At 38.7% G+C, this 25699-nt stretch overlaps 1 protein-coding gene across 1 annotated transcript; it reads right to left on the bottom strand.

The window, feature by feature from the left end:
- Positions 1 to 15004: 15004 nt before the first annotated feature.
- Positions 15005 to 25699, bottom strand: fhl3a (four and a half LIM domains 3a). Its single transcript, XM_042424295.1, has 5 exons — positions 25527 to 25699; positions 24318 to 24492; positions 17304 to 17473; positions 16958 to 17144; positions 15005 to 16530 (listed from the first exon to the last, which is right to left on the bottom strand). The coding sequence occupies exons 1-5, from the start codon at positions 25680 to 25682 to the stop codon at positions 16379 to 16381; spliced, it is 840 nt and encodes a 279-aa protein (XP_042280229.1). The 5' UTR covers positions 25683 to 25699; the 3' UTR covers positions 15005 to 16378.

Raw genomic sequence — 25699 nt, 5'->3', positions numbered from 1 at the left:
CTGATTTTGCAACTAGTCTGTTTTATTTTGTCTGCAAGTGATCTACAATTTACTTTTCTGAGGTTCCATTCTTTTATAGTGTTGAAAGTCTGTACTACATGGATACTGTATATCTTCTCTAATGATGACATGTTTTACACAGAAGGACTAATTCTTATGATGACTTGAAAAATGTCAAAACTTTTTTGTAGTTTTGGCATTTTTTTCTGTTGGTTATGGTCACATTGCACTTAAGTTAATTGTTGAGATCTGGAAAGCTAGTGAGTCAGACAGGTAAGAAACACAACCTGTTTTAAACAAACCTCCGGGTTTGCCAAACTTCATTGGAAAAGAAAGATAAATTGTAGAATTATGACCTAAACTGTCGCTAAAATCTATCACACTTTACACATTTCTTGGTCTAGCTTTGACCTGTGTGTGCACAATTTTCCTGTGAAAGGAGAAATTATTAGTGACATTTTGGGTGGACACTTTTGGTTTTATTTCCAAATAAATTGGTTAAGAAACTTTTGATAATCAGGCTAAACTGGTGGCTTGTTTTCAATCTCTCTTATTGTCTGACTGTTTGTGTTTCTGCCCAGACAGTCATCACTGTTGTGACGTTGCTATGTTTTCAAATATCAGTAATTACTTTAAGAGATAGAATTATATAACCAATAGAAATAATGGCAAAACTTTCAAAATAAGACCCAATTTGCAACAAACCAGAATAATTCTTTAAGAGGATAACGCAATCATCAATCTGTTTTGGATAAAACAGTGACAGCAGTCATTAATTCATATTACAGACTAAGCAAATACAAATTAAGGGAGGTCCGTCTTGGTAAATTAGGAATGTCATGACAATTTGTGTCAGTGTTTTTCACAGTAGAGCTGCCTTCATAATTTTATGGGGAAAATTTGTTCCATAAGTATCCATCTCTTACTCCCTGACCTGAACCCAATCAAAACTTAAAAACATCCGGAAAAAAAAAATACTCTGCTGGGAGTGTGATGCTATCCATCTCCAGCTGTGTGCCCTCTGTAGTTATGGCATGGTCTTCCGCAGGCTACAGGAGGCCATCTTGGGAGGTGGAAGAGCTTAGATGGTGTGATGGTTCCGATCTCAGGCCAAATGCTGGCGCCTGGGCAGGGGTCGTAAAAGCAGAGACAGAAATAAAAACTAATGGTGTGTCATAGCCAGAAGGGAGGGGGTATACCATGCCTTGGCCCTACAACAAAACAGCCGTTTCTCATTACCAAAGGGGAGGGCAGGGGGAATGGTAGAGTATGCACCGTAAATTACACATTCATCTCTCTTCCTGACCATAAATTCTTACCCTGGCTCCATCGGACGGAGCTCTCCCTCACCTCCCACTCTCTCTTTTTTCACTCTCTTGTTCCCCACTCCCATGTTTTCCAAGAGAAATGAATGGTAAATCTTTGGAGTATATGGGCGCCCTTTATTTGCCAAGATCCTTAACACTGAATGATTTCATTACTTTAGTTTGGCCTTTATGCCAGGCCCCAGGGAGTGCATCACGTCAATAGGGAACACCCAGTCCATGTCTGCTTGACCTAAATGCAATATCCCTGATCCAACTGTAAACAAAAGGGCATCACCACTACACCAAAACCCAAAACCAGAACCTGCTATAACTCTTAAACTGACTTACAATCCTTTGAACACATTACCACTTGACTACAACTAAACCTAATTTATTAATGTTTTTATGCTGCATATGGTTTGTATAACAACATAATCTCAACTCAAAGGCTCACTTACAGGTTTTTTCAGAGCTCTCATATGCATCTCATAGTCTTCGTCAGCAAATGCTGGCCCAGGTGTCATCACCTGACCTATGGTACGTATGGAACATAAAATATGATATGTGATTGAAAGATCTGAAAAAGGTAGTAAGTGAACCTTGAATGGAAATTATTTTGTCACACTGTTTTCCCAAGGTCAAATATGAACTTCTATGCTCATGATTTTTATGTTTTGATTATACCCAGTAATTCTCATAAATATTGGAGGAAAACAGACCTAATTTTAAAAACATGCTGATTTTACTCAGCAAAAGTACACTTTCACCTGCAACCTAATTTTAAAATTGTCAGGAACTAGTTTTTCATTTCAAAGATAGGAAATCCTGGAAAAAGTCCACAGTGAGATCTGTGAATTATCTAAAGAAACTGGGACAGGTTTTTGGAAAGACATGATGCTTTTGAGATTTTCAAATGGCCATGAGGACAACAAAAAAAGAAAAAAATCCGTTAACCTCTGTTGAACTGTATTGGGTTACAGGTGAATGTCAAAACATTTACTCTCATTTATCTTGATTTTTCTGCTATGTCTTGCTCAAAATTACTGTTAAAGCCCTGTCAGAATGCGTGTTTTGTGTTTTTTAGTTCCATCCTAATGCACAGTGTAAATGACATAATCCTAGCAGAAACTCCCGAAGATGTTCTATCATCAGCTGGGTGAATAAGAGGTCTGGGGTACATGAGGCCACTGGAGTCTCAGCGAGTCACCAGTGACTGCCAGCAGCATCTACTGGACTCTTCCCTCCCGGTATAGTGGCTTCCAGCTTTTTAAAGATCAGTCTTTGGAGATGTCCTGTCAGCAACCCCACTCATCCATTATAATTTCCATCTCTAGAGCTCTACAACCGTCCTCTCTCTATGGCTCAAGATCTGAGAGGTCGAGTCTGGAAATCTACAAAGAGAAAATGTCCTCTTCGATTCAATAATATTCCACAGAATTGTACATCAACACTGACAGCCTGGCATGTTTGATCAGCAACAGATATCTTTAAAAGTAGGGCTGCTAAATCAAAATAACAAAACTATTTTATGTTTTGGGGAAGCCAACACTCTTTGTGAGAAAGACAAATCTACATCTGATGATAGTTAAAAGACTTACAGTCACTTGAAATTGAAATCAGAACCCACTAGGCATTATACTGTAGTGGCACAGAGTACAAGGACATTTCCCTTAATTGACAAACTTGGATTCAGTATTCATTGCCAGTCCCAGATGCTGAAGTGTCCTTCAGAAAGCCACTGGATTTTTGCAGTATCATCTGCACGGCTGTATCCTCTGACTGTCAGAAAAAATACAAAAAAGGGCCTATTTCCCGTTGAGACTAAATGAAGTGTCAAGCTGTTATTTTTATAATTAGCAAGTGAAAACCCAGAGTATGCATATGACAAGCAGCATATTTAATGCATTGCTATTTATAAAGCCTGATGTAAATGAAATATGTCTTAGGCTAACAAAAAAAAGGTGCCAAACTCCTGAGACAAGAGAGGGAAATCTAAGGAGAGCCTTGTGGAATGGTCGTTATGATACTTGATATGTACTGCCCCCTTTTGGATAAAAATCAGCACTACATTGTCAGACAGCTAAAATAAAAGGGAGAGGGAGTGCTGTACTGTACATGTGTGCTGTACATTTTTACTGTTTTAAACATATTTCAATAATTATGTTTTTTCTCCATATGATTATTTTAAACAACTAGTCCTCGCAGAGCAGTCAGATATAACATCCATAATGAAAGAGTTATAAACTGAGGTGCAAGATTTCAGTCTTGCACCTCACTTTTAGTCCAAGCAAACAAGAAGCATCCATTCAAAGTACATCATGTGTCATCATGTTTTAGTCCATAATGAGCTTAATTTGTTCTCTTGACATAATTGTTGCCTGTTTTCCAAAGTTCACTATACGTTGATTTCCTACCTTTCGGGCTGTTTGGGTAAAGTATGAAAATCAAATTACAAAGATTTAATACTTAAGCTGTTACAACACCAAAAATAATAATAATAATAAAAAATCAGCATGATGATTATAAAAAACCAAAGTTAACAAGACAATGATAGTTTCATTGCAACTGTTTTGAAAATTTTCCCGACTAGTGCATGCAAGGACAAAGCTAAAGAGAGTTGACTGCCAAAAAGTGCATTGTAATTGCACTGTGTTGTTAGAACATCAAACCCAAGAGACAATAAGAAAACAAACAGGTAGGTATGGATGTTGTGGGAAAGATCATTTGAATTAAATAATTTATTCCATTGTTTCATGTTTTTTTTAGTTTAAGCAGACTCACATCTTTTACTTTATAAAATTTGTCCACTTGAATAGGACATTTCCAAACTATTAGCATGTGGCATGAAGATTTTAGGCACAGCTTTTGTATGATGAACCTTTTGCTCTGTCAGTGCAGACTTTAGAGAAATCAATGATATAATATCAAACTAGCCTTGTTTTTATATTTCCTTTATTAGATTTTTTAAATGAAAATCTGCAGAGCAAATCAGCTGTAGAGGTATGGACTGGTGTTCTAGGTCCAGATAGATCAAACTTTATGAATTTAATTTTATCTCCACAATAAAATCAGATCATAAATCAGATGGTGTGTTGAAGATATGATGCCTAAAAATTATATTTGCAAGTGAAATGATCAACCACAAGGGGGTGCTATAAATACATAAACCATCTGCCATTCCAGAAATCAGCCTTGAGGTCACCAATATGTGGAAAGTATGGTTTTAGGGACACTCTGAATGTTATTGGGGAGTTGGAAAGGGGGGTGTGTAATGTATATTTTCTTTTCCCTGAAGGGAAGGTAGTGTGACTTTTTTGGGTGAGCAGGAGTGGACTCTTTACTTTTTCCCCCCAAATTGACGTTTTATTCAATTCTTCCCATATGAGATTTATTATAATAAAAATAATATCAAATAGTTAGACTATGTCAAAACGATAGCATTTGTGCACCAAACAGAGGAATCCTGCCTCTGTAGCAAGTTTTATTTTTCCCATCAAAGTCAGATTGTAGGACCAATATGTCAGATTTCAGAGACAGATCAGACATTGATTGCTGCACTTAGTTAATTAACTTGATCTCTTCACAGAGCACATCATTGTTCACGCGAAAACAGCTGCTTCCATCTTCAATTTATTCTGTATCATAACAGAAAATAAAAATAAAGTTATCCTATAATACACTTATAAGTTTAGCATCACATGTTGCCAAGTTGGTCTGTGATGAGTGAAATTAAATGAAACATGTTGACTTTTGTGGTTTACAGTTTGGAACATGCAATGAGTAACATTAATGAATGCATGTTTTCCTCAGTCCACGGGTGATCTGATTGTCTGTTCTTCCACACTGTTACCAAGCCACTTAGAGCTTTGATTATATACACACACCTCACCTTATGTCTAAAACCATATCAGCTGTGCACAAAATCAGGGTTTTCTGGTACCTTGAGAGTGCTGTGCAGTGAGCAGCAGACTGTTACCAAAGGTGATAAACTTGTTTAAGGATGTGCTGTTTGGCCCACCTGTTTTGAAGAAACTGTCATTTCTGGGTCTCCAGCAGCCTGGAGACATGAATCAGGCATGTGTAACCGGTTTAGTTATAATGGACAGTGATGTTGATCTCATTCAAAGGCCACACGGCTGCCAATTTGTCTTTGGACTTTGGTCTTATTTAGAATCCAGGATGCAGCAGCCAAAAATCTCAAGACAGTCCCTCAGCAGCCTCAGAATTGGCGCCTGTGCCTATTTCACTTCTTCACCTACAGTGGTAATAACTGTTCATGCATAAAAGCTAACTCAGCTGTGGATAAAACAGCTGATAGATATTGTAAGTGTAAGAGACATGCTGCACACAGCTTACTAACTCTCTCTTCTGCAGGTCAGTGAGCACTGGTCTAATTTTCTGAGGTAATTAATGTGTGCTTTAATGGTTAATGATGAGTTCTTTGGAGCAGCTGTCTTGACAAAACTCTCCAACATGTCTGGCCATGATGATGGACAGTCAGACATCTGATCTAAAACATAAGGTTATGATATGTGATCTAATTCTTTGGACCCTGGGGTGGGGTGAACATTTTGCATTGTTCATTAGGAGTCACAGAGCTGCAGCCTGGTTTTTTGGGGTTTTTTCAAACAAGTTGACAACCATGCCATGCACATGCACTGAGGATGTAACCTTTAAGAAGAAAAGTTTTGATGATGTGTGTCTATTTTATGATTAAACTTTTTCAAGGAAACAATTTTCCTTCTTTTGCGGCAATAGACAAAAATAGTCGCAAACAAAAATGTGTCTCAAAAAGCTGTGTTTACTCTTTTCTTATATGTGCCCAAAAACAGTTGGCTTTAACTGGTGTCCTTGCTCAACTTCTGATGACAGATGTGTGACTTTAATTTTCTGTGCTGACCATCATTCTTTACAAGTCCTGTGATCTTTTATGGCAACCTGAGCTTGTGAGGTCAAGGTAAAATGATAAGAATAAAATCTATGAATCTATACCTTTCTATTCATTTCACAGTATTTACAACTTTGACAAATTGCCTTCTAGACGTCTCATACATCATTTCAACTTGCCTGTCTCAGTAAATCCTTTAAGATTAATAATTTCAAACGGATAATCACAAGATATCCAATTTCTCTTTTATTTCGTCAACACTCTGACTCTCATAGAAGTTTCCTTTTTTAGCCTACACCAAGACAGGAATCAGATCACACTTTTGCAAAGAGCTGGAGAGCTTCCCTACTTTTCTTCAATGCTAAATCTTCTCGACGGTTTGAATTACAGTCAATAATGGTCACTCCACTCCTCAAACTTTTTGCATTCCAAACATCTCATCTCCAAACAACTGTCAGTTGAGCTGCCCGGCTGCCAACAGCAGAGGACTGTAGTCATACTGGTCTGCCCTGAGATGGAAAGCAACTGTATGAATATTAATCTGAGACTTAACAAAGAGCATACATGTACAGCAGACATTTATCTTACCATTTAAAATTCTCCTCTGTTTCATAAACCCATGCAGACTCAAACACATCCAACAGTAGAAATGCTTTCCTTGACAACCTGCAATCCCACTGAAGCAGAAAAGTAATCAAGAGGTTCTTCATTTCCTGTCAACAGCTTTGGCTCATTTGATCTGTCTTTCATCGTCAACACCGCACTCACTTGTTTTTCCACCCTGCTTACTGCAGTTCAAGAATCTCCATCAGCTTCTCTTCACCTTCTGACAAGTTGACTTCTCTTCAGACACCTGCACCACTCAACCTCAAAATCAAGAAAAAGGCAAAAAAATAAACTCTGAAAAACATCAAAAGCAGAAATAAGGATACATATATTTTACTGGTACCAAAGTATTAAAAAAAGAGATCCCAGATAATCAGAATTTGTGCAAAATCGCATCATAAGTAAACAAACACCAACCACTCTAGAAGTCAAACTAAGCTGAAAGAGAGCAAGAAAAAAACGATATAAGCTAAGATAACATCATGCTGACACAAAATGCTCTCTCTTCAAGCACAAAAAAGAAGCTTTTACTGCATACTGTACATTTCAAGCATCATATTTTTTATGGTTTTCACCAGAACAAATACCAAGAAGGGCAATGCTCAAAACCACAGTAAGACAAAAGATGCGAGTATTATCCATGTGTCCCGAGGATGTTCAAGTCTAAATTTCTTTATAAGAATTTATCACATTCCTACGTTCCCGCATTTTAATAGACTGTTTTAGTTTCAAAACCACATGAAGCTTTAAGAACTTTTAAAAGTGTAAAAATATATGGGGAGGGAGTAAAGGGCAGCGAAACAAACAAACAGTGTGTCCTAAGACATTTTGCACTAGAACGTATCAAAATGGAGTTGTGGGTGTGAAGAGCAAGTACAATGCATACAAACAATTATTTAACACTTCATCAGGATGTGGAAGTCTTTGCACACAAACAATACTTCAACCAGCAGTGGTGTTTTGTTTTTACATTGAAGAATATGTATGTGGGCAGGTATCACAGCTGAGATGTCAGGTATCCTTCATCTTCTACAGTTTTAACAGTACACCGACTGGCATCCTGTCCAGAGTTGCAATTGTCATCAGTCACCCTCAGGACAGGAGGGATTTTAACGGAGTTCGGGTAAGAGCGGTGGACGCATCTGACCCTGAACTCTGGAAAAACAAGGCCTTGTTTTCCTGCTGAGAGGGCTCATTACAAGACAGTATAAGAGCTTCCCACAACCAAGCACAACTCCTTGACCTCAGATGGGAGTGAATGGAGAGGACGAGAGCTCGGGCCAAGCCACAGAGGCAGACTCCAAACCTCGCCAACAAGCACCAGCCCCGTGAGTGTCAGCTTGGGACACAGATGTATGTTTTTATTTTTTCCTCCTTCTCCATCCACTGCACACAGGCTTTAGTACAATGTGAGCCACTACAGCTGCTCTGCTGTGGAGTCTGTCACAGCAAACATATAACTAGTAGATGAATAAGAGTCTCTGTTGTTTATTCATCGCTGCTCTGGGAATTACCCACTGGAAAATGTAATTTAATTACTTGTACTTTATCATGTCTCTCTAACTCCCCCTCAAAAATGATGAAAAACACAAAAAGTTATTCAACCAAAAACCGTGACAGTCTTCTTCACTCATGGTCACCCATATAGATTAGATTTGAATAAAGTGTGTTACCTGTGAAAATGGTTTAGCTGAGTGAAAAATGAGCTGCAGTGCTTTGTTTATCAATGAAACAGAAACATACATGCCAATACATTTCCTTAAATGTGTTCACTGCTCATTTTTACCACATTGAATGAAAATATTTCCAGATTTGAGTGTACTTTTAAACTGTAAACTGTCATGCTTTGTAACTTAATTTCATTTAAATTCTGCATCACCCCATTCTCCAGCTTCTCCGGTAGCAAACATGCAGTTAAGTAGTCATTGAGGTATGCTGAATTACCAATGAGAGTATAATCTCTCAGACGTTGGGGTTAACCCATGTCTGCTGAGGTTACATACTACAGACATGACTGTGGTGGACCAGTGCACTTTGTCAAGTGGACACCTAAAGCTAAACTGAGTAATGACACAGGCCAGGGGAGAGCATGAAGAAACCATGGAAATGTATAGCTGAGGGTTACATTTCTCCATTTTGACAGCTGTGGTTGCCACATATTTTTTTAAAAGTCCTAGCTGGATGATTTGATTTTGAATTCCCACGTGACTGAAACTTCTCACTTGCGCAAACATAAAACAGAAACCGAGTGATGAGTCTGGGGTAAAAGTATAGACCTTGCCCCCTGACCAGCTATTTTTCAGTTTTCTGCCATGTCATTGCTGATAACAGGGATGTGACTCACACACTTCCAGTTACACCCTTTGTGGTTGGATTATGCCTTACATGAGATAGTGAAGCAATATGAAACCCTGGCAGATGGTGCACCCAATGAACCCCTAATTTATAAATGACAAGCAATCTACTAGGAATTTTTGCAGTCGTAGTCAGTGATTCAACATATTCTAAGAAATGCTTACGTAACCTTTCATAGTTTTTGCTAGCCTGTCATTAAAGAGGTATTTATATATCATAAAATGTTGAGTCATAGATCAAATCTTAAACTCAACTCAAGGATGGAAAGTAAAAAAAAATGTCAGAGGCTGTCAGTGTCAAATCTTGAACTGACATGTATGATTTGAGTGAAATTATACGTTGATATTTGGATGTTGTTGTGTTTTTAGAGCTAATTTAACAGTATGAAGAATCAGAATTGAGGGTGTTTCCCATAGTTAATCCCCCAAACCCTAAAATTCCTCAGTCAGTTGTTTGTTCAAAGAATCATTAATTCATTGCAACATTTTGAACCTGTTGACATTTTCAGGCTGCGAGAAGACAAAATGACACGCCTCGCTACTTATGCACACCATATCACTCAGCACAGGTGTGTTTCCCAATCAGTAATCAACAGGTGAGACAACAATGATTGCTCCTTCTAGGTGTGTCGGTTGCTCTCAAGCCTGAGGGCAATCAGTGCACTAAAAAAATTCTGTGGATAAATTATTTGTCAAACAAGCATTATTTTGACGCACAAAGAATACAAGGGACCACTTCTTAGTCTATGTCCTCAGCCTAATAAGAAAACCTGTTAAGATGTTTGACATGTATTACCTGTAACACTTTACTGTACACTATCGGTACAACTGTACAACTGACTCATGCTGTCTAGACATCAAACAGGATCTGAGCTCGGGGTTGCTGCAACACTCACCACTGCTGGCTCAGACTTGATCTAGTTTCTCTTAATTCTATTTGCCTTGATCTTTTACAAATGAAAAAACAGGAGTCAGTGAATTCATTCATTATTTCATTCATTTACTCATTAGAAGCATTTACTCTCCATTCAGGGTCAAAGGAGGCTGGACACAAGCTGAGCAAGTTGCCAAACTCACAGACTGGCCAACATAGACAGACAATTACAATCACATTTTGACCAGTGGCAAATTAAAATTCAGGTCAAAGTTTGCAGTGATGAACTCTGGAATAAGTGCCTGAATAAAGGCTGAAAAGGATTATTTAATATACAACAGTATATGAAGTTTCCATTAATAATCAATGGAATATCTTGTCAGAGGAGTATTATTCAAGTCAAGCTGAAATTCACATACAACATGATACAGTAAATGTGTATAAAACTAAAAATGTAGTTTATGGTAATTTGCATGTTAAACATATAAAATTCTCACCCTAAAATCCCAGTTCCTATTCAGTTTGATACTTTTTGATTTTGCTCTGCATACCCACACAGGTGTACTCACTTATTCTAGCTTAGATTAGGCCTCTGCTCAGGTTGATACTGAGGTCTCAAAAACTTCATAAACTCATAAGAATAGGCCTCTTCATTGAAGACATTTTGACATGTCAGTAAAAGCACAAGTGTAAATGATACAATTAATGATGGCTGATTCCATTTAGCTGCTTTGGGTTCAGGATCCTGGTATCACTGTCCCACTTTCATGTCTTATTGTGACAATCTAACAGAGCAGAGCCATCATTAATGTTATCAGCAACATGCTGCTGTGAGAAATGAATAAGTTGTCCTGTCATAACAAGTCAACAAAACTAACAGCAAAGTCAAGGAGATGTCAGTCTAGGGATATATAGTTCTGAAAAGGTCTAATCAAACAAAATAATTTAAAACACCTGCATGGGTGTACAATGGGCATGTAGGTGATTTAATGAAGGACTGAATTGGGATAACAAATGATTTTGATTACAATTATTAATAGTTATTGAGTGAAGATAGATAAAATGTTTTTAAGATATATGATGCAGCTGAGCTAAATGGTAAACATTCGGTATTGGCAAAATTGTTTCTGATGAAGGAACAAACAGACATGTGACATATTAAAGGAAAAACCTGAATAAATGAGTGGAGAAACATAACAAATGCAGATGCTTCTGCATGGTACAATTAAGCAATTAATGGTATGTATAAAAATGCTGAGCAGGCCCTGATTTTGTATCAAGATGGCTACGAAAAACTCTAAGTGACTTTGAAAGAGGGTTCATTGTTGGGGCACGGATGGCAGGAGCTTCAGTTACAAAGACTGCTCAATTGGCTCATGTTTCAATAGGAACAGTGACTAAAGTGACATCTGCATTTAGATCTATGGGAAAGACATCAGTAAATAGGGTCAGAAATTGTGGTCGACAGCGCACATTTGATGACCGTGGTGCTTGGGCATTGGTGCGATATGTAAGGAAACAGAAGAGCAGAAGAGCACTGTAGGGGTCTTCTTGACCCCTACAGTGAAGGGATCCGGTGGCTCCGTTATGCTGTGGGGGGAATTTTGCTGGCATGGTTTGGGTCCATTTGTCCCCTTAGAGGGAAGGGTCACTGCAAATGAATACAAAGTTGCTCTGAGTGATCACCTTTATCCTATGATGAAACATTTCTATCCTGATGGGAGTGGTCTCTTCCAGGATGACAATGCCTCCATCCATAGGGCACGAGGGGTCACTGAATGGTTTGATGAGTATAAAAATGATGTGAATCATATGCTATGGCCTTCGCAGTCACCAGATCTCAACCCAGTTGTACACCTATGGGAGATTTTCGACCAACGTGTTCGACAGCACTCTCCACCACCATCATCAAAACACCATATGAGGCAATATCTTTTGGAAGAATAGTGTTCATCCCTCCAGTAGAGTTCCAGTTGAACGAATGCAAAGGCGCACTGAAGCTGTTCTGGCAGCACGTGGTTGCCAAACTCCTTACTCATACACTTTATGTTGGTTTTTCCTTTAGTTTGTCACCCGTTTTAGATACAAAACATTTAAATAACACATGGCGCCATAATGCCAGATCATGCCATGTGTCTGAGCATTCAGTTAGAAACACAAGATGCTAATACATTTAAAAAAAAATCAGTCACTCCACACAAATATCTTTCAGCAATGACAGACTGAAACAAAAGTGTTTCTGTGTGGATGGCTCTCATTCACCCATTCACATACACACACACACAAGCGCTGGCCACTCCACAACAGCCACCCCAAATCTGTGCAGATACACATGTATTCACTTTTATTATTGATTAAATCACATAATCAAGAAAATGCATGACATGGATTAAGCAAACTATTTCCTCATATCATATCAGGCATCAGTTCAATTAGGCTCTTTACAGTGAAATTTGATTAGTTTTTGTTTTCAGACAGCAGCTTTTTTCAGAAGTGTTTTCTCTGCCTTGTGACGGTATAAAAGATAATAATATAAACCAGCTGTCACTAAAATACTCACAAATCAGTTCGATTTAATTTATTCTAAATATGTAAACATGAAAGCCTTTGAAGCCTTTGAAATGAAACACTAATATGATTCCTTATGTGACCTGGAATCTCTAAATAGATGCTGAATAGTCAAAGTGACCATGAATATACCAGATATCCATATATATCTACTGTATATACAGTACATACAATATTTACATACTCCTAAATTATACAAATCTTAGAGAGGGCCAAGACTATTAAACTGACTGCACACAAAAATAATTTCAACCCATCACATTTACCTTGGATTCTGAGAATTAACTTTACTCTGAAACAGTGATAAGTGCTTCTGATTTTAGACTGAAAAGTGATCCAGCAGGGTGAGACCAGGGCAGAATAGACATCTGGCAACGATATGGATGGGGTATGTGCTAATCATCCCTCACTGCTGGTTTCATGGACCCAACTTTCTTTAAACCTCAGCCTTCACTCCTGTACTGATACTTTTTATGGACATTACGAGTAGCCCTAACCTTTTCTATTCAGGAGCAATGATTCGGTCAAAACTGTGTGTTCTTTAACTGCCTTGTGATGCATTGTTGGGTAAAGATAAGAGAAATGTTTGTCTATAATGCAGTTTTCATAGTGATTGGTATTATTTAAACCACTATACCCAATAGATGTTGCACTGGCGCTCTTGAATGTCATTGTCTTCTCTAAGCACATGTTAATGCTGTTTATCAAAAAGCTGCACAAGGTAACCCTACATACGGGGGCCACAAATGACCACAAGAGCAAACTGAATGTTTGACCTGACCTTAAATCATGAGATCCTGTAACATGGTGTCAGTATGAACTGAGCTAATCTCTGATCTCTTAAAAAACAAGGACACAAAGTGATGCAAAGAAGTACATGGTGAGTTCAGCACTGAGTTGCTATTTATGATTCAATGTGTGTTTTACAAAGAATATTTATGCGGTCATCGAGTAAATCTATGCATGAAATGTCTCAATTAGGATGGACGACATGCTCTTCAGCTGCGATTTTCCACATTGTGATTTATAGGCTGATATGGTTTTATTTTACATGCAGTGTAAACGTCGACATGCAGTTTTAATGAACATAAATATAAACCACATTGAGTGTGTGAACTTCATCTGAGTGCCCTCTTAGTAAAACTGTAAATGAAAACATTGGCTGAGCATATTATATCAACAGATGGGTGATGGAGTCTAATGTCTACTTGTGTTGGTTTTGTCCTGTTCAAATCCTCAATAAAAATCAGACAGTTTTTCAGTTGAGGTTGATGTGTTAGTGAAATGTTAGGCCTGGCAGTAAGATTGCATGCTTAATATTTTTGTGTGAAGTGAGCAACCTCTTGTGAGAGAGTGTGAGAACTTACGGTGCTGTTTTCAAATTGGCATCATACACTCTCAGCACCGAATGAAAGGCCATGCTTTCTCTCTGTTCTGTTTTCCAGAAACTTTTCAGAGTGAAAATGTACTGTTGCTGGAAATCAGAAAGAGATCAGGGGCCAGTTTAAAAGTGCATATAATCAGTCAGTTTTTGAAATCAATAAGCACATATTTCCCCTCTTACTAGTAATAGCTGTAAAATGCAACCTGCTCACAGATTACATGTGCTGAATGATACAGTTAACATCTCTGCAGCTCTCCCACTGACCCTTCCTGCTAGCCGTCACCTCCCAGCCTGTCTCCTTCTTCCCATAAATCCAAAGGGGCCTTGTGTGGAGCTGACCCCCCAGTGAAAGTGCCATGGAGCAACTCCAGATGTGAACATCCTCCCTGTCTTTCTCTCTCCTCTCTCTCTCTCTCTCTCTCTCCCACACTCTTTTCTCTCTCACTTCCACCACCAGTCACCCCCCCTCCATTCCCTCATGCAGCTACGAGTTTTCCATTTCCTTTTTTGGTGAAAAAATCTGAAACGGAGGCAGGGAGGAGGATATTTCACCAATGCCGACAGGAGAGTGTATCTGGCGGTCTGTATATGAGTGCTTCATCAAGGCGATGAAACAGTCGACTCAGCATAAACAATAGTGTATGTATACACATTCAGCCACACACACTCAGATGTGAGCTTGCTGTCCTTTTCACTCTCTCTCTCTCACACACAAAATATCTTATAACCACAGACACACACACACACACACACACACACACACACACATTTTTTTACACTCCTTCTTTATTACACATGTATGGTTTGTCTCTCTTAACACTTTCTCACACTCACACACCATCTTGCCCTTCCCCCAGTGCATTCAGGACTTAACACGCACACACAGCAATCTTTCCTAGAAAGACTTTTCAAACACACCAGAAGGGTTTTCTCTGGCTTAGACAGTAAACACAAGCCCACAGAAAGCTATGACCTCATAAACCAGTAATGGATATTCCACTATAACCACAAAGACAGAAGGAATATAAAAAAAACTGTCCAGCAAAGATCAGTCAATTTATTTCATATGACAAATAAAACTAACCATTGTAGCGTTTTGCCATATCAATTATCATCTGATTTACAGTAAATTCATACTGTTAACATTTCGATGACCTCTTAAAATGCATAGTTGCCAACTCTGACTCGCCAGCATCAAAGCTGAAATAATGACATATAGGTATTTTTTTTATAATTTGTCATTACATACCTGTTACAAACTAAAAATTAACAAAAAAACAAAACTGGAACAGCATTAACAGCAACAAAATAAAAACAAGGCAAATCAAGACAGAGAAAGACATGCATTATCCTGCATTACACAAAGGTAATGCATTTCAGCTTCTTTTGGGTTATAAATGCTGGCTCTTTAAGCAATGGTGATAAAAAAGATTTATTACAACAAATGAAAAAGACAGAGACAAGATTAAACTTAATGTAAAAAATAAGTGTCATTGCAAAGTTTGACAAGCAGATAAATGACTAAAAAGTGGTCTTTGTGTCTTGTTCCATGTCTTTGAGTTGTGTTTTTATGTGCACATTACATGGTAGCAAGAAAATATCTTATCCAAAGTGCAAATGACTGTATTGATCATTATTATAATAAACTTATGGAAGTGTAATCAGTAAAAAAAAAAAAAATCTGAATTTTCTTCTTGTTTTAACTTTGATGTGTTTTAATTTAGTAAAACATTTCTAATTTTTGCCACTTTTTTACAACAGTGTCGCACCTCCTTCTATGTCATTACATACAGTAACTTGTTCAAGATGCATAAATCTAAATCAAGACATACATTATAGAAAGATAACTGACACGTGAGGAAAAAGCAACATTCAAAATGCATAAAACTGCAGTTATAAGAGCATTACAACAGTTACACCACCATATTTTGAAAATACAGACTGTGGTTTACATACTAAACTGTCAGTGTTCTGTCTCTTCGTCAGAGCCTGACCTCTATCTGGAGTGGCAACTTATTTATATAAAATATGAAGGGTTTTTTTTGGCAAAGTGACTAGCATTTTGCATTTCTTTGGATTAATTGTACATAACATGTAAGATATGTTATTCTAAGGCACTCCATAAACTTTGTTTCACAAAATCGATTTGGTTAAGAGGAAATCTTTGTGGTGGTTGATTAAAACAATGCAGCATCAAAACAGCATTTTGCGCTCTCCTGGATGAAAAAGTTAATCCAGACAGGGACAACGAGGAACTGATCTCGAAAAATGACCTGAGAGGCAGCATTTGTTAGCCTTTGTTACCTTCCTCGGTAATGACTTGGGGTTCTTGAAATGCTGTGATGGAGGGTGAACGGTAAGTCAAGGGAAGGTTGCGGGGGGGGATGAGTTGCTACTCTATAGGTTGGTGTGGCACTCGCGGCACAGGATCCTTTCACCGTCAGGGAAGAAACCGGCGCCCACCAGTGATACAGAGCACTGAGAGCAGGTGAAGCATGGCTGATGCCACTGGCGATCCTCAAATGAGATGTACTTTCCTCCTCCGAAACCTGGAACAGGAGAGCAGAGAGGCAGAGATGAAACTATGTTGAGCTTTAGAGGGCTGACTGAGTTGCAAATCAGGCATAATTCAAAACATTACAACTCAAAAGATGTCTTTAAAATATTAATTGTGTTTAAAAATGAAAAGACTTTTAAAAAAGACTTTTTCCATTAACCTTTTGCTTCCTGGAATGGAAATGGAATAAAAATGTGTATCGTCCTTTAATATGTTGTGTGCTGTACATAAATTTCTAGTGCTGTACTAAACTCTACTAGAAGAGTTTGAGAAATCAGTCATGGCTGCCAATCTTATCAACAATCTTGTTTAAAGTATTTTTTCTAATTATTAGTGCTTAGTCTTACTCCAATATCAAAAACCGTAGCACAAATTTATGAATCAACATTTAAGAGTTTAACACAGTGACATAATCTTGCCTGTGATTGGTTTGCTGCAGGCTTCGCACTTCTTGGCGTACAGGCTGCCGAAGCACTTGAGGCAGTAAGGGCTATCGTCTCGGGAGGTGAAGTGTTCACCGGCCAGCTGCATCTTACAGCTGGTGCACACAAAACACTCCTTATGCCATGGCTCATCCCGGTAGGTCACACCACCTTTAGCCAGGGTCTAAAAAAGAGGCATGAAAAGATCCTTTTAATTCACTTCTATAATCTAATCCCATGCACCTTCCTGCAAACACGGGATTAAATCCCATTTAGTGTAATACGTGTAAGTACTATGTGAGTTTGTTTTTAAATCAACGATTTTTTTGATTGTTTTACTGACCTTTTTACAGCGCGTGCAGCGTGGAGCGAACTTGTCCTCGTAGCAGGGCACACAGTAGTGTTCATCCTTGTCAGGGATGAAGGACTTTGAGCCAATCGGCTGCTCGCAGCTGTGACAGATGAAGCACCCCTCGTGCCATGTAGAACCTGCGTACTCCAACTTCCTCGTACCTAACAGACGGAAACAGAGATGGCAGGAGGCAGAGATAGAAAGAGAGAAGAAAGGATGGAAAGAATGATGGAAAGCAGTTCAGTTTTTTGTTAGACATCTTTTACCCTCCTTCATAGGATTGTAAAGACCATTTTGGTATTTTTGGGGGGTAATTTTATTGAAGTAATGAAATAATACACTTGAATTTCATGAAGGCATATAAAACTCATTTTGTTTCACTGAGATTTATTTTACTTTAAATCATAATACCACAGGCCCCACACTTCTTTCCCACTACTGGAAACTGGCGACAGGCCTTACGGAAAGGGATAATGTCATTTTCCTCTCTGTGTCCCCAACCAATCCATCTTCTACCCCTTGGCTGTTGAAATTTTTATTATACTTGTTGGTTTATTCTATGGTGACGCAGTGGTTGGTGCGGGGCCGGCATTTCGTACAACTGCTGTCTGCAGTTTGCTAACATTTCACTGCTTCAGGCTGTGTGCTGCAGTGTTCTCTAATCAAAAACTGCAAAAATCCCCCTCCAAAACATTTCAGGTTATAAGCTCACAGGAATTATAGTGGCTCCTGGAGGACAATATTAGCATTTAGTTATGAGTATTTGGCAAATACAGAAACATGAATAGGCTGAAATGCAAAATACACTACTTATAATTAATTTACAAGCATTCCAAAAAGTTAAAAGAGCTCTGAAAGTCATTTGAAATTATTAAATATGTGTAACATAGAATGGAATGTCAACAAATCACAAAACCTCTGTGCAGAAAACAACCTTTGCACACAATTGAAGTCCTACAATGCTCACTAAGTATTTGTATCCAATTCATCCACTCTACTTCAATACTGACATCATACCTATCTCTACTACAGCTGGAAACTAAGCCTGCTTCTCCGACAGTCTATATGCTTTTCACTCTCTTAACCCTACATGTCCTCTTGTTCTTGTAGCATGTACTCTCATGTATTCTGCTGCTGCAGTATGAGCAACAGAACTGTCTGTGTCTGTGGATAAACTGAGCGAGAACAAAAGAAGACCATTGTCTGGGAGAGCACAACACTACAACATCTGCGTGACCATCTCTGGCAGTGTGAGCATTTCAGCAGTTTTATCAGATTAATCTTGGAAACAAAAAAGGCTTATGAGGAATCCATTTGCATGGCTTTGATATAAAGTTTCTTCTAGGGATGCACCGATCTGACTTTTTCAGTATTGATACCAATAGCGATACCTGGGCTTTGGGTATCAGCTGGTACCAAGTACCGATCCGATACCAGTGTTTAATTAATAAGCTGTATGCCTCACTGTATGGAAGAGACTGGGATCATTCTTTTATGTGTAAGGCAAAATCAGGCTTGACTTAAACATTGCTTTCCTAACTTTGTAAAACAAAATGTAACAAATAAACACATAAATATACATTTACTGAATTGTTATTTACTAAAATAATGGTATCTGATACCAGATCCAACTTTTTGAGTCAGTATTGGGCGGATATCCAATATCAGTATCAGTGCATCTCTAGTTTCTTCTCTCCTTCTGTCACCAACATACACCACTTCAGCTTAGCATCCAGTTATTAAACAAGGATAAGTGTGTGTTTTTGAGGGTGTACATATTTTTGTATGTAAGCAAAGGATAAAACTGTTAACTCTATTATTAGAGGAAGCAACAACACAGTCATGTTCAGGAGTGTGCAGTACTGTGTAACTATAAAATCCCATGGGCTGTCATAATTACTATCTGGCCTAATGACAAGATATCTTTGATCTGATCACTCCCTACAACAATTTTTACTTCTTAAGGTGACTCCTTTGTGTATAACTTACACTAAACACTGCATTGCAAAATGTGTGATCTTCACAAAAATAAATGTGATGACCTACAGGTGAAAAAAAGGGGAATGTTGTACTCTTCCTGGAATGATTTGCTGCTCCATGAGATCTGTGTAAGCTGCTACAGGGTTGCTGGAATAACTGACTTGCTTATCTCCTGTTATCATCAGTCTGCTGGCAGCCCGCCAGCCGTGGGGATCTGGCTTACAGACAACAAGTCAAGCAGACTGGCAATTACTCTGTCACATTCAGCCCTGGCTGCTGCTCACTCGCAGACCCTCGCCTTCATCATCTCAGTCCCTCTGTCTCTCTCTCTCTTTCTCGCCTCCCTCTATTTTCTTTTTGTATCTGCTTGATCTCTTACTCCAAACTTTTCAATTGTTCCTGCTTCCTGGAGTTTGCCATGTCATCATTTTCCAAAGTTATTTGCCTATCTGTCTTGAAACTTGAATTTGTATACTACATGGAAAATAAAATGTGGGACAGAGAGGCTAATGCTTAGTGGGCAATTTAAGTGCCTTAAAGGACCAGTGTGTAGGATTTAGTGACATCTAGCAGTGAGGTTGCTTGTGGTGCAACAACTGAATAACCCTCCCCCTCCCCCTCTGCTTCAAAGCGTGTAGGAGAACCTGGTGGCTGCGAAACTTGTGAAACATCCGAAAGGCCCTCTCTAAAGCCAGTGTTTGATTTGTCTGTTCTGGGCTACTGTAGAAACACGATTGTGCAACATGGCAGGCTCTGTGGAAGAGGACCTGCTCCCTATGTAGATATAAAGGGTTCATTCTAAGGTAACGAAAACATGACGAAAAAGCGATTCTTATTTTCAGGTGATTATACACTAATTAAAACATACTTATGAATATTATATTGCATTTCTGCCAAGTGTGTTCCACTAGATGCTGCTAAATTCTACACACTGCACCTTTAATATATGGCACTGTCAAATGCATTATGCGCAAGATATTTATTTTTTTTCTATTTTAATTGCAAGACAAAAGACAAAAGACTGACAGACCACCACAAAGAAGGCAAAAACGTATGTGTGTGTGTGCGTGTGTTTTCCACACTGTCAGTTGGGGATGAAGTGTGTATGATAAATGTTAGAGACGGGTGGGGGGGCGTACTAAGGGAAATCATAGGAGAGAAGGAAAAAAACAAAATAAATGCATACTAATGCTAATACTAATACTACTCCTAACTCTGTCGCCATCATTCTTACCACTGCTACTACTACTACTAATAATAAAAACAATAATAATAATAACCAAGTCAGGGGGAGTGCTGGCAGTACATCCGCCCCGGCCACTGGCAGTGAAGCAGGATCAGGGAGCCCCACAGCGGGTCAGCGGACTCAGGCCGGCAGGGTCAACAGGATTATTGTTTCCTTTTGTAATTATTGGTATGAATTTAAACTTTTTTTTGCCATTACTACCATGTTTTCAATATATATGGTATTGGTTGAGAGGAGGACTAAGGTGACCAAGTGTTCCTTCCCCATGCCACCCGTCCTAGAGAAAACCATCAGAGTGCCCTGGATGAAGCTCCAGCTGCCAGGGACAAGGCGGGGCACAGCCTTGACAGCTCCCATGTAGTTTAATAATGTTATGGCGGCAGGGGAGAATGAATATATATATAGAGAGAGAGAGGAAAAGAAAAAAGAAAAGAAAAAAGTGTGTGTGTGTGTGTGAGGGGGTGACTACATTAAAAAAAGAAAACAGGGAAGAAGATAATATAATATTGATGACAAATACCAGTATGCAAAAAATAAATAAATAATAAACAAATAACAAAAATTAATAAATACATTGGTTGATGAGCAGATAAGAGGATGTCAGTGTTGAGGCAGTTGTGGGTGTATATTTGCAAGTTTTTATAATAATAATAATTATAATAATAATAACAGTAATAATATCAATAGTAATAATACTGTTAATATGGTTGAAAATAACAACAGTAATAATAATTAACAAAAAGACATTGAAACAACAATAATTAAATAACTTAGTACCCCCCCCCCCCCTTTTCATTTCATGTTTGTATGTATGTATGTATGTATGTATGTATGTATGTATGTATGTATGTATGTATGTATGTATGTATGTATGTGTGTGTGTGTGCGTATGTATATAGATTTCAACGGAAGTGCAGGTGTAGATACTGATACCAATGTGAGTGTGTTCAAATTATGATTGGTAGACAGGCAAGAAAAACAACAAGTTGGATGGAGTCAGGTTTGTAGGAAATTAATGAGAGGTGACCAGATGGAGTGGGGTTCTGTTGCAGTGTTTTTGACGGGGGAGGATAAATTTTCCATAGAGATTTAATCTATGAGTAAGTTTTTCCAGCGTGCAATATGTGTGGTGTTCCTTGATTTCCAGTTCATGAGGATACTTTTGAAGGCAATAGTGACTCAGTGATTTCTTTCCAAAAGTGTTTAATGGGTGCGCAGTGCCAGGTGCCGTGAACATAGCTATCCTGGCTGTTTTGTTTGCAATATGAACAGATTTCTGATGAGAATCCCATTTTAACATATTTTGCCCAGTGAAATGAATTATGTGGAGTATCTTATACTGTATGATTTGTAGATTAGCATTTTTGGACATGAAGTAGATGTTTTTGCAAATTTGTTTCCAGAAACTAGCATCAGGAGTGATGGATAGCATTTCGTCAGACTGTGATATTATTCTATAGTTTTTGGAAAGAAGTTTTTTCGAGGAAGGGATGTTAATTCAATCTGAAGCTGATGGAGGATGATCTAGGTTGGTGGCCATAATGTTAAATTTCGATTGAACGGATGATTTAAGTTGCAGCTATTCCAAGGATTGTTTACAAGGATGCCATACCTCAGGACCAAGTGGGAGAATGAAACCAGGGTATTATTATGGAAGATATGTGTAAGATGTGTGATGCCTTTTTCAGTCCATGTGCAGAAATTTAGTGGTTTCTTGTTACTAAGAAAGTCAGGATTGTTCCAGATGGGAGTAAAATTAGATGGTGCAAAGGTGGTGTTTGTGATTTTGCGGAATTTCCACCAGGCTGTCAGAGTTGTAGCTATTGTTACTGTTTTGAAACAAGAATGGTGTTTGACAGCCTGGCTGAGAAATGGTATATCTGAGATCTGATTGTCTTTACAAACTGTTTGTTCTATATCTAACCATGTGTTATCTGATTGATTGGGGTGGATCCATTTGTATATATATTGAAGCCTGATTTTCCAGAGAATAATGGTAAAAATGTGGACTTTCCAACCCTCCTTGTGTGTTTGGTTTTTGCAGAGTGGCCAGTTTAATTCTCAGTATCTTGTTTTTCCAGTAGAATTTGGAGATGATTAAATCTAGAGATTTAAACCAGGTGAGGGTGGGTTGGGTTGGAATAATTGAAAATAGATAATTTATTTTAGGAAGTATTGTGTTTGGCACAGCAGGACTTGCAGACACAAAACACAAAACTAAGAAATACAAACAAATGGAGACACAAAAACATAAGCAACAAAGTAGGCTACAAAAAAAAAAAGAACAGAACACAAAGGAGAGTGTGGTACTCATAGGCACATACTGTAGTGTGCATTGAGACCTAGGTGCAATAATATATGTATAATCTTGGGTATAATATAATTGATACTTGTGTCTTCAGTAGAGTAAGTTGGAGAGAGAGAGAGAGAGAGAGGGAGGGTTATCAGGAGAGAAGAGGTGATTGTGTGCATTTGGGGGGTGAGGGGGTCACACAGGGATCTAGAGGAGCCAGGGGCGTTATGTCCTTATCCCTGTGCAACTGTCCATCGATGTATAATTTGTCCACTGAGATTATTGCTTTTTTTTTTTCTTCCTTCATCATCTGTTTTCAGATTGGAAATAGTTGTTTCCGTCTCTGTAGGATTTCTCTTGGATACTGGTCATTGAGTCCATAGTCCTTTTAGCTCTCTGCCTTGTTGTTGCACTAGTTCTTTTGTTTGTAGAGCTCAAATTTCGCGACGATTGGCTGCGGTCAGTTTTCAGCATTCTTTGATCCCATACGTTGTACGCGGTGGAATGTGATGTTGTTGACGGTTTCTGCGGGTAGTTTAAGCTGTTTGGTCATGAAATCCTTGACTGATTTTTCAGGATCGTCTGTGGGTTGTTCAGGAATGCCGGTGAAAACTAAATTGTCTGTGATGCTGCATGCTTGTATGTCCAGAATAGTTCCTTTCATGGTTTTGTTTTCAGCGATAACAGAGGTGAGCTGGATGGTAATAGCGTTGACAGATTGTTGTAGTGATTTGTTTTCTTTGGTGAGTGTCTCTCTTTGGTCCTGACTGAATTCCAGGCTGTGACACAGTACCTGAAATTCCCTGTGTAGTACTTTGATGAGTGCAATTCTGGCGTCCAGTTTATTTTCGATGGAGATGTGTACGTCGCTCACCTATGTGTAGTATGTTGGCTTTGGAGATGTGGATGGTGTTGTACCTGGGCTGGAGAGTGAATCCTCCAACCAATGTCTTTTGGGGTTTGGAGTGGAGTTTTGCTTTCCTCTTTTCTGCATTATCTGTTTTATCTTTGCTCATGATGCAGAGTCTGTTGAAACACTTGTGTATGTACTCTTCCAGATGGTCCAGGTCGCTTGATATTATAGTCTGATTTTTGAGTGGATTAAGGTAAAGAAAAAGAAATGGAAAAATGGAAAAAAAGGGTTTTCTGTCCGAGGAGAGATGTTTGTTTGGATCAGTGGTCTAGCAGTGGTGGGCTGCCATCTTGGGTCTCACACCGTCTCGTGAGAGTTGCATTCACAGTGGCATCAGAGCCCTCAAGATATTTCACAAGTCTTTTATTTCATTTTTAATCAGCTCTCTCCTCCCGGATTTTAGCTTGTTATTTCAAAATTCAAAAAACTGTCTAGCTAGAACCCTACTTTTCTACCGAGAGAATATTCTATACACATAAAATAGTAAAATGAGTAATTCAGAGAGAGCTACAAATCTCAACACCCAAGTTCCTGTGAATAAATACCTTGCCAAGGCCCTGTTTCCATCCTTACCTGGCATGACTATCTTGTCGCAGGCGACACACTTGGATGAGAACTCATTACAGTAGCAGTCATTGCAGAGCAAGGCGTCATCCTGGCTGGTGAAAGGCTCATCTGCCAAAGAGCGATCACAACGGAAACAGCGGAAGCAGTGCTCATGGTAATGCCGGTCCTCGTAAAAGAGCTCCTGGAAGTAGGGCAAGAGGAGACAAGGATACTGGTGGTCATTTCATACTGGTGTAAATACATCACTAAAAATGATAATGAGTTAAAGCTAAAGAATTTTTTTATGTTTTACAGTTTCAGAATGGTCAAGAAGAGGCAAAGAAGGTAAAGACTGCAAGACAAAACACCAATAAAGGCTTCTGGTTACAACAGGAGCACAGGAGTATGGGATTGTTCTGGGTCACAGTGACATGTCATGTCTGCATAGGCAGTAACAAGTATGCGATTAGTCGGTGTGCGCACACATACTGTACTTATGTGCATGCCTCTGTTTAAAAAAGGTCTTACAAAGATGGGAGTGAATTGAATGTCTACCAGACACAAAGCCAAGAAAATGCTGGCTTTATTTATTATGAGGGTGTTGATCCTTAGCTAATCAAACTACCCAGCAATGTAGCATGCCATATTCTGTAAACTCAACTAAGTAGCATATGTTGGTCTCAAATGATCCACTTCATGTTAGTGTTTTCCATTAAGGGATGATTAAATTTTAACTTGATTGTGGGGAAGAGGGAGATCTTCCCTCATGCTGCATTTTCACAATCATAGACAAAATTAGCTCATTGGCTTGTGTGGACTTAGTGGAAATTGCCTGTATAACTAGATGTTAAATTAGCCTTTACTGTGTCTGGCCACACAAAACATATAGAACACGCCTCATTTAGCATGAATTATGCATCATTAACATGACATAACTTCGGTTTTAGCTATCCAAACCCATGTCAAAACATGGTAAAAAATGGCTTAAAGCTAATTAGGGGAGATCTTTGATGTGCTTTATCACAGTTTAAACTGTTAATATGTGGCTCACAGTGTGGAAAACCTGAGATCATATGTGGGGTTAATTCCAGTGTATGTATTACAGAAAATAAATGTTACCAGAAACATTTAGGTATAGGCCTTAATGTTGCAATGTTCTGTTGACTCCCATTGTCACTGTTGCTGTGCAACAGATAGCTGATCGCATGTCTGATCATGTCAAAATGGATGCCTTACCCTTGCATCATGGCCGATCAGCTCCTTGCACTCATCACACGTGTTAGAGAACAGGCTGTCATAGCAGGGGATGCAGTAGGGACTGTCATCTGACTGGATGTACTTGCGGCCATACAGGGACTCTTTGCAGTTGTCACAGTCAAAACGGTCAGCCATTGTACTTTTCTGTAAGC

Source organism: Thunnus maccoyii, chromosome 10 (genome assembly GCF_910596095.1).
Source record: "Thunnus maccoyii chromosome 10, fThuMac1.1, whole genome shotgun sequence".
Taxonomy (NCBI): domain Eukaryota; kingdom Metazoa; phylum Chordata; class Actinopteri; order Scombriformes; family Scombridae; genus Thunnus; species Thunnus maccoyii.
This window is presented reverse-complemented; position numbering and strand designations above follow the sequence as displayed.